Genomic DNA, 16,129 nt, shown 5'->3' on the forward strand with positions numbered 1-16,129 from the left:
GGGAGAGAGAAAACGGGGAATTATAGACCAGTTAGCCAGACATCGGTGGTGGGGAAAATGTTGGAATCAATTATTAAAGATGAAATAGCAGTGCATTTGGAAAGCAGTGACAGGATCGGTCCAAGTCAGCATGGATTTATGAAAAGGAAATCATGCTTGACAAATCTTCTACAATTCTTTGAGGTTGTCGAGTGGACAAGGGAGAACCAGTGGATGGGGTGTATTTGGACTTTCAAAAGGCTTTTGACAAGGTCCCACACAAAAGAGTTTGGTGTGCAAAATGAAAGCACGTGGTATTGGGGGGTAATGTACTGATGTGGATAGAGAACTGGTTGGCAGACAGGAAGCAGAGAATCAGGATTAACGGGTCCTTTTCAGAATGGCAGGCAGTGACTAGTGGAGTGCCGCAAGGTTCAATGCTGGGACCCCAGCTTTTTACAACATACATCAATGATTTAGATGAAGGAATTGAGTGTAATATTTCCAAGTTTGCAGATGACACTAAGCTGGGTGGCAGTGTGAGCTGTGAAGAGGACGCTAAGAGGCTGCAGGGTGACTTGGACAGGTTAGCTGAGTGGGCAAATGCGTGGCAGATGCTGTATAATGTGGATAAATGTGAGGTTATCCACTTTGGGGGCAAAAACACAAAGGCAGAATATTATCTGAAAGACGGCAGGTTAGGAAAAGGGGAGGTGCAACGAGACCTGGGTGTCATGGTACATCAGTCATTGAAAGCTGGCATGCAGGTACAGCAGGCGGTGAAGGCGGCAAATGGTATGTTGATCTTCATAGCTAGGGGATTTGAGTATAGGAGCAGGGAGTTCTTGCTGCAGTTGTACAGGGCCTTGGTGAGGCCTCACCTGGAATATTGTGTTCAGTTTTGGTCTCCTAACCTGAGGAAGGACGTTCTTGCTATTGAAGGAGTGCAGCGAAGGTTCACCAGACTGATTCCCAGGATGGCAGGACTGACATATGAGGAGAGACTGGATCGACCGGGCCTGTATTCACTGGAGTTCAGAAGGATGAGAGGGGATCTCATAGAAACATATAAAATTCTGACGGGACTGGAAAAGTTAGATGCAGGAAGATTGTTCCCGATGTTGGGGAAGTCCAGAACCAGGGGACATAGTCTAAGGATAAGGGGTAAGCCATTTAGGACTGAGATGAGGAGAAAATTCTTCACTCAGAGCTGTTAACCTGTGGAATTCCCTACCGCAGAGAGTTGTTGATGCCAGTTCATTGGATATATTCAAGAGGGAGTTAGGTATGGCCCTTATGGCTAAAGGGATCAAGGGGTATGGGGAGAAAGCAGGAAAGGGGTACTGAGGGAATGATCAGCCATGATCATATTGAATGGTGGTGCAGGCTCGAAGGGCCGAATGGCCTACTCCTGCACCTATTTTCTATGTTTCTATGTCCATGTTTCTATACGTATATAAATAGCTTTATTTAAGTTTAAGACGCTCATTTCAGATTTAAGTACGTCACTCTCAAACTCAATGTGAAATTACATCATATTATGATCATTCTTAGTCAGAGATTCCTTTACTCCAAGATTACTAATTAACGCTATCTCATTACAGAATACAAGATCTAAAATAGCCCATTCTCTGATTGGTTCCATGACGTATTGGTCCAGGACACTCTCTTAAATGTAGTCCATGAATTCACCCTCCAGTCTACCTTTGCCAATTTAATTTGTACAGTCTCTATGAAGATTAAAGTCCCCCACAATTATTATAGTAGAAGTTTGTAACAAAAGTATTATTATATATTGATTAACACTCTGTCCAACAGTATAGCTACTGTTTGGGGGCCTAGAAACTATCCCCACTAGTGTTTCTGCCCCTTGTTATTTCTCAATTCCACCCATGCTGATTCTACCTCCTGATCTTCCGAGCCTAGATCCTCTCTCTCTAATGTCCTTTTATCATCCTTTATCAGGCTACACCCCCCTCCTTTCCCATTCTGCCTGTCTTGTCTAAACGTCAAGTACTCTGGAATATTTAGTTCCGAACCTTGGTCACCTTGAAACCACATCTCTATAATGGCTGTTTGATCAAACCCATTTTTATGTGGCACTCATTTGTTTACTTTGTTATGAATGCTTCGTGCATTCGGATAGAATGCTTTTAATTTTAACTTTCTAACCATTATTCCCTGCTTTCACTTTAAATGCTGATGCACTTTCACCACTGTCCCATCCTGTCACACTCGGTTTATCTTTACCTAGATCACCACACTGCTTGAGTTTAGACTTTTCTGGTTAGATTTCTAAATTTCCCCTCACCCGACTCCTCCCTCGCTGCCTCCAATCCAACAGAAATTGGTCAGGAATCACAGGGTACATGCTACAGTCAGTACACCGATATAACTATTGTCGATCAATAGCATTTCCGAAAAATTAGAAACTGAAAATGCAAATAAATATTCAGATAGACATTACTAAAGGAGACAGATTTGGTAAAATGTTTGATTGATTCTTTTCTCTCCCTTGAGCTTTTTTCTCCTCATATGCATCATAGAGAATATAATAATTTGTAGCCCAAGATACAGTACTCAGGCACAAGATATGCATCAATGGATTTAGCATCCCAACTTGTGCAGAAGCAACTTGCACTTATATAGCACATTTAACGTAGTAAAACATCTCAAGGTGCTTCACAGGAGTACGATCAGACAGAAATCTACCAGCTGAAGACTAGAAGCCAAAGATGATATTAGGACAAGTGGCGATAAACCTGGTTGAAGAGGTACATGTTAATCAGGATCTTGAGAGAAAAGATAGAAAGGCTGAGAGAATTAACAAGGGAAGTCCAGAGCTTTGGGTTGAGAGCTGAAGGCACAGCTGCCAATAGTGGGACAAAGGGAATGGGGGATGAACAAGAGGCCAGAATTGGAGAGGCAGAGAGATGTCAGAGGGTTGTAAGCCTGAAGGTGGTTACAGAGATAGGATCGGGCGAGGCAATGGAAAGATTTAAACACAGACAAGAATTTGAATATTGAGGAGTTGGTGGACCAGGAACCAATGTCAGTCAGCGGACACAGGGGTGACGGGTGAAGAGGATTTGGTGCGAGTTAGGATACGAGCAGCAGAGTTGAAGTTCATGGAGGGTACAAGATACGAGGCCAGCCAGGAGAGCATTAGAATAGTCAAAGACATGGATAAGCATTTCAGCAGCAGATTGGCTGAGGCATGGGTGGAGACGGCGGTAATTATGGAGTTGGAAGTAGGCAGTCTTGGTGATGGGAGAGGATTATGGAGGGGTGGAAAGCTCATCTCAGTCAACCAGGACGCAGAGGTTGTGAACAGTCCGGTACAGCGCAAGGGAGAGGAATGAAATCGGTGGCAAGGGAGCAGAGTTGATGGTGATGGCCACAGATAAAGGCTTTGGTCTTCCCAATGGTTAAACTGGAGGAAGCAGCAGCTCATCGGACAAGTAGTCAGACATCATAGAGGTCATGGAGGGGTTAAAGGAGGCATCCTTGGGGGACTCCAGAGGTCATGGTGCAGGAAGAAAAGCCATTGCCAGGGATTCTCTAGCTACGACTGAATAGGGAACAGAACAGAACCAGGCGAGGGCAGTCCAACCCAGCTGGACAACGGACGAGAGTCTTGAGAGTGTGGTCAACCATGTCAAAGGCAACAGATAGGTCAAGAAGTGCATCAGTCTCTCAGGATGTCCCTGAAGGTGGCAGGCCAGGTAGAAAAGGTGGTTAAGGCAGCATATGGAATACTTGCCTTTATAAGGCAAGGCGCAGCGAGGTTCTGCTTGAACTAACACTAGTTAGGACACGTCTAGAGATTTGCAAGGATGTTACCTGGACCGGAGAATTTTAGGTATGAGGAAAAGATTGGGTCGGCTGGGTTTGTTTTCTTTGGAACAGAGGAAACTGATGGGAGACCTTATTGAACTGTACAAAATTATGAGGAGCCTGGATAGAGTGAATAGGAAGGATCTATTTCCCTTTGGAGAGGGTTCAACAACCAGGGAGCATAGATTTAAAGTAATTGTGGGGAGGTTCAGAGGAGACACGAGGGAAAATTTCTTTACCCATAGGGTGGTGGGGGTCTGGAACTCACTGCCTGTAGAGGCAGAAACTCTCACCACATTTAAAAAGTACTTGGATATGCACTTTAAGTAGCATAGCCTACAGGGGTACGGACCGAGAGCTGGAAAGTGGGATTAGGCTGGATAGCTCTTTGTCTGCCGGCACGGACACAATGGGCCGAAATGGCCTCCTTCCGTGTTGTAAATTTCTGTGATTCTATTTCCAACAAGTGAGGATCTAACCACTGCCCGTTGACATTCAACGGCATTACCATCGCCAAATTCCCCACCATCAACATCCTAGAGGGTGGGGGGGGTCACCATTGACCAGAAACCTAACTGGACCAGCCACATAAATACTGTGGCTACAAGAGCAGGTCAGAGGCGAGTGTCTCACCTCCTGACTCCCCAAAGCATTTCCACCATCTACAAGGCACAAGTCAGGAGTGTGATGGAATACTCTCCACTTGCCTGGATGAGTGCAGCTCCAACAACACTCCAGAAGCTCGACACCATCCAGGACAAAGCAGCCGCTTGATTGGCTCCCCATCCACCACCTTAAACATTCACTCCCTCCCCCACCGGCGCACCGTGGCTGCAGTGTGTACCATCTACAAGATGCACTGCAGCAACTGGCCAAGGATTTTGCAAGCGTACCTCTACTACCTAGAAGGACAAGGGCAGCAGGCACATGGGATCACCACCTAGTTGGAAGTATATCACCGTTGCATCAAAATCCTGGAACTCCCTCCCCAATAGTGCTGTGGGAGCATCTTCACCACACGACGTCACACCAGCGGTTCAAGAGGCAGTTCACCACCACCTTCTCAAGGGCAATTAGGGATGGGCAATAAATGCTGGCCTTGCCAGCGACGCCCGCATCCCATGAACGAATAAAAAAAAGTTGCGGGAAAGATGGGCACGGACTTAGGAAGCGACAACACGCTCAAGGACTCAAGAGGCAAGGGTGGTTCGAGATGGGGTGGTAGTTTGCAAGGAAAGAGAGGTCAAGGTGTATTTCTTTTGAGCAGGCAGTGATGACAGTCCAGGAGCTTCTTTTTCAATCTAAAGTTTTGTGCGTGCACCCAAAAACAGAGGGAACACTGGACCGTCGCCGAGGAGAAGGAACCGTTTACAGTATCAGCTGGCATGGGGGCCAGGAAGGGAAGTTGGATGGTCACCGGTTTAGTGGGTATTGGATCAAGAGCAGGAAGTGAGTCTCAAGGTGAGCTTGTGGGGAGATCGGAGAGAAACTAGTAGCTTGTGATTTGTGGTTAATACAGAAGGATTTACATGATTCAAATTGCCTTATTGCTTTTAAACTAGAGCGGCTGAAAAAGGTCTAAATATGCATGTCACTGGACTGGCAACACGGCTTATGGCCTGGACTAGAATTCTGTCTAAAACGCAAGCAAAACTCGGCAACAAAACAAAAAGGGCAGCCTGAAATGAAGAAACTACAGAGACAGTTGTTCCTGTGATGTTACTCAGGTATATACAAGACACTTCAACTAAAAAAGTATATTGTTTAATTTTTTTATCATATTTCATGTGCAGAAAACCCCCCTCAAAATATGAAGAATTATTCCTCCAAGTGTGCTGCAGGCCTGACCTTACTGAGTGTGTACAAATCCAACATTTTCCGCTCCACATGTGGGATTTTCAGCGTGGATCCCTGCAGTTCCCAGAATTTTGCTATGTGATCGAGAAAGTTCAACTTCACTCGGGTCTGTGCCTGAAAGCATATAACACAACCTTCAGTTAGGATGGTTATTGAAAATCTGCACACAAACTCAGAAGTCATTTAATACAGTGTTATCAATTCTCTTCTTCATCGATCCCTCGTATCAAGGATGATTTGTTTCCACACCAAAAAAGGATGAGTTCACAGGTGTTTCAATGAAGGACCTGATATTCCAGATCCCGAACTACATCCTGAAGGGTGGAAGATGCCTGTGCGTGGATTTTTTTAACGTTGCACACCAGCCACCACACGGGCTTGACAGAGCTAGGTCTTGGTCCAGTGGCAAGGGTTAACCAGGACAACCAGCTCTGCTGTGCAGAGTGTTATATTATCCCCACGATAGTACTTTTGAAATAAATGGTTATGAACGTTAACTAAATTTAATATATAAAAGCCTTGAAGAAAAAACCTGAATGAATGCATTTAAATGACAAGATCATTCAATGGGTAAAATCGATCTTGCGAAATAGTTTGTTTTTTAAATTTTGCACAATATACATTTCAGTTTGAGAAAAAAATGGCAGACAAAATAATTTTCAGAAAGCATTTTAAGTAAAATGTGGGGAAAAGATAATCCGTATAACTCTCCGCAGTAATGTGATTGCTCACAGTTCCAGCTAAATGCAACAACTCGGCGTCAATATTTTAACATTGAATTTTACAGTGTCAATTTTTACAGAGCAGGAAGCAACAGTGCACACACCATATTCAAATATTACAAATTCATTAAAACTCTTGCACACAGCACACATTCTCCAAGTGCAACATGTATTTTGGTACTATATCTAACTCTAGTTCTTCTATTTACCTCAGCTCATTCTTCCTAAATTTATCATATGGAAATTTACATTGCCAGTCATCTGAACTTTGCTCAGTTGATTGAATTATATATCAGCAGCGGGAGCCCGAGAGATGTGTATAAGAAGTGGAAGCATGAGGCTCAGACTCACCTGCAGCGAGGTGGGAAAAAACCCACAAGGAGTAAGGTCACAGAATAGCTGGTAACTGATTAGTTGGTAAAGGTCACATCGTTTTTCTTTGCTATTCAGATTCAGGGCTGGTGAGTATCACTTTTTTTTGTCTGTTGTCTTTTAGACTTTAACTAAGGGCAGAGGTCTATACTAAAAACTTTAGTTAATTAATCTAATAACTCGAGGCATGGCATGGCATCTTAGTCCCATAGAGTGCACATCCTGTGCCATACAAGAAGTCCTGACGCTTCGTGTAGCCTGGACGAACACATGTTCAGGAAGTCTCGCTCGCTGCAGCAACTTGAGCGGCGGCTGGAGTCACTGCAGTGCATCCGCGAGGCCAAGAACTTCGTGGCTAGCACGTTTCTAGAGCTGGTCACCCCACAGCTTGAGCGAGCAGGCAAAGAGGGAATGGGTGACCTCCAGACTTAAGAGGAGGACTAGGCAGATAGTGCAGGTGTCCCTCGGGGTACTGGTGGGGGCGATGGTGCCTCTGGGGAGTGCAGCCAGAGCCAAATCCATGGCACCATGGGTGGCTCAGCTGCACGGGGTGGGGGTGGGGAGAGAAAGAGTGGAAGAGTTATAATGGTGGGGGTTTCGATACTTAGGTGAGTACACAGGTAGTTCTGCGGCCGCAGACGTGACTTCAGAATGTTATGTTGCCTCCCTGGTGCCAGGGTCAAGGATGACACTCAGCGGCTGCAGGGCATTCTGGGGGGAGAGGGGAGAGGGTGAACAGCCAGAGGTCGTGGTCCATATTGGCTAACAATGACATAGGTAGAAAGAGGGATGATGTCCTGCAGGCAGATTTTAGGGAGCTCGGAGAGATTAAAAAGCAGGACCTCAAAAAGGTAGTAATCTCCAGATTACTCCCAGTGCCACGAGCTAGTGAGTACAGAAATAGGAAGATAGAGCAGATGAATACGCGGCTGGAGAGATGGTGCAGGCAGGAAGGCTTGAGTTTCCTGAGGCATTAGGACCACTTCTTGGGGAGGTGGGACCTGTACAAGCCGGACGGGCTGCATCTCAACAGAGCCTGGACCAATATCCTCGCAGGGAGGGTTTGCAAGTGCTGTTGGGGAGCATTTAAACTAGCTTGGCAGGGGGATTCAACTTGCCACTTTGCCCTGGATCCCATGGGCTTTTACTTTCATGACCAATCTGCCATGTGGGACCTCGTCAAAAGCGTTGCTAAAATCCATATTAAATGGTAAGACACTGAGAAGTGTAGAGGAACAAAGAAGCCTTGGGGTGCATGTCCACAGATTCCTGAAGGTAGCAGGCCAGGTGGTTAAGGCTGCACACTGAAGCATTGCCTTTATTCGCCAAGGCATAGATTACAAGAGCAGGGAGGTTATGCTTGAACTGCATAAAACACTAGTTAGGCCACAGCTGGAGTACTGCGTGTAGTTCTGGTCACCACATTACAGAAAAGATGTGATTGCATGTTGCCTGGAGAATTTTAGCTACGACATAAGATTGGATAGGTTGGGTTTGTTTTCTTTGGAAAAAAAAAGGCTGAGGGAGACCTGATTGGGGTGTATAAAATGAAGAGTGGCCTAGATATAGTGGATAGGAAGGACCTATTTCCCTTAGCAGAGGGGTCAACAACCAGGGGCATAGATTTCGAGTAACTGGTAGGGGGTTTAGAGGGGATTTGAGGGGAAATGTCTTCACCCAGAGGGTTGTGGGGGTCTGGAACGCACTGCCTGAAAGGGTGGTAGAGGCAGAAACCCTCACCATATTTAAAAAGAATTTGGATGTGCACCTGAAGTGCCGTAACCTACAGGGCTACGGACCGAGAGCTGGACAGTGGGATTAGACTGGATAGCTCTTGGTTGGCCGGCATGGACATGAGGAGCCGAAATGGCCTCCTTCCCTGCTGTAAATTTCTGTTTCTATGATTCAATATAAGAAAAATTTTAAGACTTGCATTTATATAGCACCTTGCACAACCACCGGACATCTCAGAGCTTTACAGCCAATGAAGTACTTTGAGTGTAGTCACTGTTGTAATGTGGGAAACACGGTAGCCAATTTGCACACAGCAAACTCCCACAAACAATCAATCAATCATATCAATCCTAGTCAGTCCCTCAGAATCAAGGAAGATTTGCTTCCGCTCTAAAAATGAGTTCTTAGATGGCTGAACAGTATCCATGAGGGTCCTGACGTTCCAGGTCCTGAACTTCATGTTAGAGGAGTGGAACATGCCTGTGCGCGAGTTGTTTTACCGTGGGGTGGTCGTTGCACACCTTGGTCCAGTGGAAAGGGGGTCCAAGATGACTGAAGACCAGGCTCTGCTGTATGAGGCTAGTTGCCTATGGCGAGATGTTGGCCACAGACTCGGCGCTGAGTAGAGCCCTTGATGGTAGGTGGTCCGAAGCTTGGTTGGGGGCAGGCATTGGGAGGGTCAGTGGCCACCGGGGTTCAGAGTGGGAGGTCAGGGGAGTCACAGCCATGGAACTCACCACGTGCTGGAGGAGGAGAATAGGCTGAGTCACCAGTGGGGAAGGAGAGCTCGCTAAAGGAGGTGGTGAGGCCAGCCGCCGACGTAGGAGAGGAGGGCCCGGTTGCTGTTGAGGAGGTCGTCGTCTGTCGCCACAGGAGGTTCAGCCGTCGTGGAGGAGAGGCCCATCTGCCGTCACTGGAGGTGTTCCCACAAACAGCAATGTGATAATGACCAGATAATCTGTTTTAGTGATGTTGATTAAGGGATAAATATTGGCCAGGACACCGGGGATAACTTCCCTGCTCTTCTTCGAAATATTGCCGTGGGATCTTTTACGTCCACCCAAGAGAGAAGATGGAGCCTCGGTTTAACTTCTCATCCGAAAGACAGCACCTCTGACAGTGCAGCTCTCCCTCAGCACTGCACTGGAGTGTCAGCCGAGATTTTTGCATTCAAGTCCCTGGAGTGAGACTTGAACACACCAACTGAGCCACAATTTATTCCACCTCAAACAAATGTCTTCCAACTAACTGATGGTGTGCAAATGAATTGGGCTCCATTTATAATTTTATTCAAAAAACAATGGTCGGCACGTAAACCAATCATATAACCTAAAACAAAATTTCAAAGTTCTTATTTCACCATTTTCCCACAATCGATCTGCAGTGAGAAAGGAAAACAATACTTTGTGGGGACGAGGGGAACACAAGACAAGAATGGGAACTAGGAGCAGAGAAGGAAAGACCAATAGGATAGATTCAGTTAAAGTATAAATTGCTACAGAATATAAACTTAAAATATCATTGAATCTTATGTAACTTTTATAGTAAGATCAGCAGCATAGGAGGGATAATGAGTTACAGTTTCTTGCAAGATACAAAAGTCGAGTAGCAGACATCGACTCAAACACATCTGCTTAGATTACACAAGCTCAGGATCACAGACCTTGAAGCGGTTTGAGATAATCTGCCACATCAGGGAGGAAGAGCACTTTATGGAGCAAGACTGGAGGGTAGAGACCCTGCTGAGCAATGGGGGAGCTGGCAATAGTATAGGAAGGAGTGATGACTATCCATATGCAAGAGAAAGCAAGGATTGGCGAGAGCAACAACACCCAGGGCAGAGTACCATCTCCAACAAGTTTAACGGACTCGCTGCCTGTGGGGAGGACGACGACTTTGGACACGACAATTACCCCCAAAAAAACATGAGATGGCAGAGGGGAGAATCAGCAGTTTTATTAAGAATGTAGTAGTAATAGGAGAATCAAAATTAGGTGGATGCAAATTTTTGCAATCCATTGATTGTCCAGGATGCTTTGTTCCTTAACAGGTGCTAGAGTAAAGGACATTTCCGAAAGACTGCGAAAGATTGCGGAAGGGAGGGAAAGCAACCAGTCAGCAAGTGGGAGGCAACAATATCGCAGAGGAAAGGCCTGAAGTCCTGCTGAAGGAGTTTAGATTAGAAAGTAGGTTTAGGAGCAGGATTTCAAGGGTGCTTGTCGGCAGATTACTCTCCCAGCCACAGGCTAAAGATAAAAGATGAAGCTCAGCACTTGGTTAAAGGGGTGGCCCATTTTATAGGGCATTGGCACCAGCTCTGGGGAAGGTGGGAGCTGGTGTGCAAGGATGGAGCTAATAAACTGGCAAAAATAGATAAATAGAGAGAGAAATGAAGAGATAGTTAAACTAGAAAGGGGGCAGGGAAAATAAAAATCAGAAAGAGCAAATAAAGAAGGTAAAAACAGATTAGGTAAATGTACAAGTAAACAAAATAAGGTAAAGGAGTACAGGAGGAAAATTACATTGACCAGTTACAAGCAGATGAAGGAACGAGGTGTTCGTTTGATCAAAATAAAATCAAGGGAAAAGGAATTATGTTAAACAGCAGCAAAAAAAAATAAAGTGCACGTATTGCAATGTGCAGGATTGGAGGAATCAAAAACAATGTCACAGGAAAGTAAAGATTTAATAGCACCTGTAAAGTATTTTTAGGAAGGATAGAATCTGTAAGAAAGCAAATGGAGTGGCAATACATTATGTGAGGCCTAACGTAAACACAAAGAAGATTTAGACAGTGACTTTACTTCAAAAGTACTTCAATGACTGCAAAGCACTTTGAGACGGGATATGATATAATTGAGGTTTATAAGATAATGAAGGGAATAGACAGTTTATTTCAATGAAATAGGTTAGGCAGGACCAGGGGGCACAAATTTAAGTTGTATAAGGCTAGATGTCAGGAGGAGGTTCTTTTCACAGAGAATGATAGACCTCTGGGACAAGCTGCCGTTTCATGTGGTGGATGCACTCACTGAATTCCTTCATCAAAAGCTGGATTTGTTTCTGGCTGCAGCAGAGATTAACTCTTACTGCAGAGAATTTAATGGCCAGAGTGATCTCCTGGACTAGTTTCGATCACCGAGATGGGTCAGAGAGGAATTTCCCAAATTTTTTCCCCCAAATTGGCTTGGGTTTTTTATGTTTTTTTGCCTCTCCCAGGAGATCACATGGTCTGGGGTGGGATGGAGTGTATATGTTGATGCACAAGGCATCGCAATTGTGGGGGACAGGCTCGATGGACCAGATGGTCTTCACCTGTCCGTCATTGTTCGTATGTCCAGTGGTTGTGAAAGGCGCTATATAAATCCAATTCTTTCTTTCCTTTCAGATAGAGTAGCAACAAGATTATTGTTAGATTTTAAATACAACTGCTTACATTTATACAGTGCTTTTATCAGAGCAAGACATCCCAAGGTGCTTCACAGGAATGTCATCAAACAAAAACTGACCCAAAGCTAAAGATGCTATTGGGACAGGTGGCCAAACGCTTGCTAGATTTTAAGGAGTGTCTTCAAGGAATTGAGAGATGTGCTGAGAGAGAGAGAGAGAGAGAGAGAGAGAGACGGTTTATCGAGGGAGTGTCAGAGCTTAGGACCTGAACAGCTGAAGGCACAGCCGCCAATGGAATGCCCTCCCCTCCTCTAAAATGGGCCCCTAGAAAAACAGAACCAGAACTGCAGTCAGCCGCATATGATTAGTAGAACTACAAAATTCATGTTTAGGGGTAAAAGAGACAAATAAAATAGCAATCTGCTCAGGCTTCATCAGACACAATGCAGTTCCCCCTCACCTCCAGCTCATTGAGTCGCTGAATTCTTGGTGTAAAGTGGAAGTTCTTCACCTCACAGGCAAAAGGTGGTTGCCAGTCCTGAAAAAGGAAAAAGAAACAAAGCTTGGATCTCAAGTAAAGTCTACATCATCTGATTGGCAAGTCGAATTTAAAAAAACATTTTAAACGGAGTCCGAGTTTTTGAACAATCCACGAAGGCAATCTCAATTCATGTGGTTTCCTTAACACCCCACTCCATAAGAACATAAGAAATCGGCGCAGGAGTCGGCCATTTGGCCCCTCGAGCGTGCCCAGTCATTCAATAAGATGGACTCAGCTCCACTTCCCTGCCCGCTCCCCATAACCCTTTATCACTCAAAAATATGTCTATCACCGCCTTAAATATATTCAATGACCCAGCCTCCACAGCGCTCTGGGGCGGAGAACTCCACAGATTTACAACCCTCAGGAGAAATTTCTCCTCATTCTAATTTTAAATTGGCGTCCCCTTACTCTGAGACTATGTCCCCTAGTTTTAGTTTCCCCTATGAGTGGAAATATCTCCTCTGCATCCACTTTGTCGAGCCTCTTCATTATCTTATATGTTTCGATAAGATGACCTCTCATTCTTCTGAACTCCAATGAATATAGACTCAATCTACCTTCATAACTCAATTCACTCATCTCACGAATCAACCTAGTGAACCTTCTCTGAACAGCCTCCAATGCAAGTATATCCTTCCTTAAATACGGAGACCAAAACTGTACGCAGTACTCCAGGTGTGACCTCACCAATACCCTGTACAGTTGTAGCAGGACTTCTCTGCTTTTAGACTCCATCCCCCTTGCAATAAAGGCCAACGTTCCATTTGCCTTCCTGATTACTTGCTGTACCTGCATACTGACTGTTTGTGTTTCATGCACAAGAACCCCCAGGTCCCTCTGTACGGTAGCATTTTGTAATCCCTCTCTATTTCAATAATAATTTGCTTTTTTATTTTTCCTACCAAAGTGGATAACCGCACATTTTCCCACATTATACTTCATCTGACAAATTTTTGCTCATTCACTTAGCCTTTGCAGATATTTTGCATCCTCCTCACAATTAGCTTTCCTACTCACCTTTATCATCAGGAAACTTGGATACATTACACTCGGTCCCTTCACCCAAGTCATTCATATAGATTGTAAATAGTTGAGGCCCTTGCACCGATTCCTGCAGCACCCCACTAGTTACTATTTGCCAACCGGACAATGACTCGCTTATCCCGACTTTCTATTTTCTGTTAGTTAGCCAATCCTCTATCCATGCTAATATATTACCCCCCCAACCCCATGAACCTTTATCTTGTGCAGTAACCTTTTACGTGGCACCTTATCAAATGCCTTCTAGAAATCCAAATACACTGGTTCCCCCCTTATCCACCCTGCTCGTTACATCCTCAAAGAACTCCAGCAAATTTGTCAAACACAATTTCCCTTTCATAAAACCATGCAAACTCTGCTTGCTTGAATCATGCTTTTCCAAATGTCCTGCTACTGCTTCCTTAATAATGGACTCCAGCATTTTCCCAACAACAGATGTCCATTCAAGTGAATATCATACGATTTTATTACATTAGGGCATCAGCCATGGCTCTGTCGTAGCACTCTTGCCTCAGAGTCAGAAGGTTGTGGGTTCAAGTCCCACTCTCGAGACTTAAGCACCTAATCCAGGCTTACACATCAGTGCAGTACTGGATGGACATAAGTCAATCAGATGAGACGATAACCCGGTCAGTTGGAAGTAAAATATCCCACGACACTATTCAAAAAAGAGCAGGGGACTTCTCTCCAATGTCTTAGCCAATATTTATCCCTCAACCAACATCACTAACAGTTTAATTGATCACTTATCTCATTGCTGTTTGTGGGAGCTTGCTGTGTGCACATTGTTGTATGTAGGAAACATGACAGCCAATGACTACACTTCAAAATAACTTCATTGGCTGTGAAGAGCCTGGGATGTCCCGAGGCTGTGAAAGATACATACAAATGCACATCTTCCTTTCGGTCATAGCTCCTTCCAAATTTCAGCAGTGGTTAGTTACCTGAATTTTTTTTACAAATGAGATATAAACCCAGGAAAACAAGGTCAACAGACATCCAGTAAACTTTGTTAAAGGGAGTGTGCAATGTGTGTTTGTGGTGTTTACCATGGTTCCCTGTAGGTCACTGAAAGGTTCAACACCATGCTCCTATTAATTTGCACACATCCAGGGGTAGACTTAGCATGGGGGGTGGGGGGGGGGGGGGGGGGAAAGAGAGAGCGGGGGGAGGGGGGAGCGCGGGGGTGGGGGGGGGAAAGAAAGCAAGCTTGTGGAGAGTATTGCTGGTGTGGTATTGATAGTGGTATATTGAGATTTTTTTTTTGCAAAATGGAGAATATAGAATTGAGGAGATAAATATGAGTGAAGAGGATGATGTGCCAAAGTGGGTGAGATGGGTAGACCAAGGCCCGCACTTCAGCGAAGAGGTCAATGCTGCCCTGGTCTCCGAGGTGGAAAATAGATGGGCCCAACTGACCCGGGGTGGTCATGGGAAACCACCCCACCCACCACCCCCCCCCCCCAACCCACCCCACTCACCCCCACCCCACCCCCACCCCACACACCCACCCCCCCCACCCCACACACCCACCCCCCCCCACCCCACACACCCACCCCCCCCACCACCCCCCCCCCAACCCACCCCACTCACCCCCACCCCACACACCCACCCCCCCATATTTATAGCAGTAGTGTTGCTCCTCGTGCATATGCCTGCGTAGTGCAAGCATTCTCATGTGACCCTAGCATCCCCTTCTCTTGAACTAACCTCATTTATGTTTTCTAGCTCACCAGGCCTCACAGGCTTCCCCAGGCTCGTCAGCCTTCACAGGATCCCCAGCTTCCTGTGGTCATACCTGTTGTCTCGAGGCGAGGAGGCAAGAGCCTCACTTGTGCTTCTGCAGATCCTCCTATCCACTGAGGATAGCGAGGAGGTGCAGGAGGAGCCTGCAGCCCTCTCATCTTGTGTTCCTGCAGCCAGGTCCTCTTCAACCGAGGAGGTAGCGGGGCCAAGCGCCTTGCAGCAGGGAACCCCGAGTGGTTCCATGCCTGCACCGACCCCGCCGAGGTTGGTTTGGCAAGGTCGGTCTGCTCCAAGAACGGTAGATTTAAGTGTGGACATGGTGAATCTGTCCAGGACGAGCGTCGACATAGGTCGAGAGCTCCTCCAAGCAATGGGCACACTAACCGGCCACGTCACCGCTCTAACCGCGATCGTCTTGTAGGAGACGTCAGGATGGTAGCGGTGATGGAGAGGATAGCCGAGTCCATGGATGCCAAGAGGGCAGCTAGTGGTCCCGGAATATGGCACTACACCCCAAGGTGCCCTCTGCCACTGTCACTGACACATGCGGGTCTGGAGGAAGCTCTTGCTTCTGACTCGGAGGACTGTTCCCTGGAAAACGTCCTCTCCATTTCTAGCCCAATCTATTCATCTGCTGTCACGCCCCACACAGCAGCAGCACTCCAGGTGCCCTGCTCCAAGGCGGCTTGGAGTTGGTAGGGGAAGGGGGAAGAGGTGTGGTTAAGATGAAGGGGGGGGGGGTAAAGGAAAGAAGCGTGGCCGCAGTTAGGGAGGGTGGGGATTATTCTAATTGTTGTTGTTATTGTTGAAGAAAATTGTTGAATGTTTGGGTGGCTGGGTGTTGGTTATATTTATAATGGTTTTTTAAAGTATGTTGTTGTTGCTGTGGTTTTTATTGTTATTTGTT

General features: G+C 45.9%; 1 protein-coding gene across 2 annotated transcripts in view; it reads right to left on the minus strand.

Moving 5' to 3' along the window:
* kdm5a (lysine demethylase 5A) overlaps positions 1–16,129 on the minus strand; it is a 316,406-nt gene that overhangs the window by 261,571 nt on the left and 38,706 nt on the right. For both annotated transcript variants that reach the window (XM_070900728.1, XM_070900727.1), the window contains exons 2-3: positions 12,352–12,429; positions 5,665–5,787 (exon numbers count right to left, since the gene is read on the minus strand). In XM_070900728.1, the coding sequence (XP_070756829.1) occupies positions 5,665–5,787; positions 12,352–12,429 (201 nt within the window). The remainder of the gene's footprint in view (positions 1–5,664; positions 5,788–12,351; positions 12,430–16,129) is intronic.

This window comes from Pristiophorus japonicus, chromosome 15, assembly GCF_044704955.1.
Source record: "Pristiophorus japonicus isolate sPriJap1 chromosome 15, sPriJap1.hap1, whole genome shotgun sequence".
In the NCBI taxonomy this organism is placed as follows: domain Eukaryota; kingdom Metazoa; phylum Chordata; class Chondrichthyes; family Pristiophoridae; genus Pristiophorus; species Pristiophorus japonicus.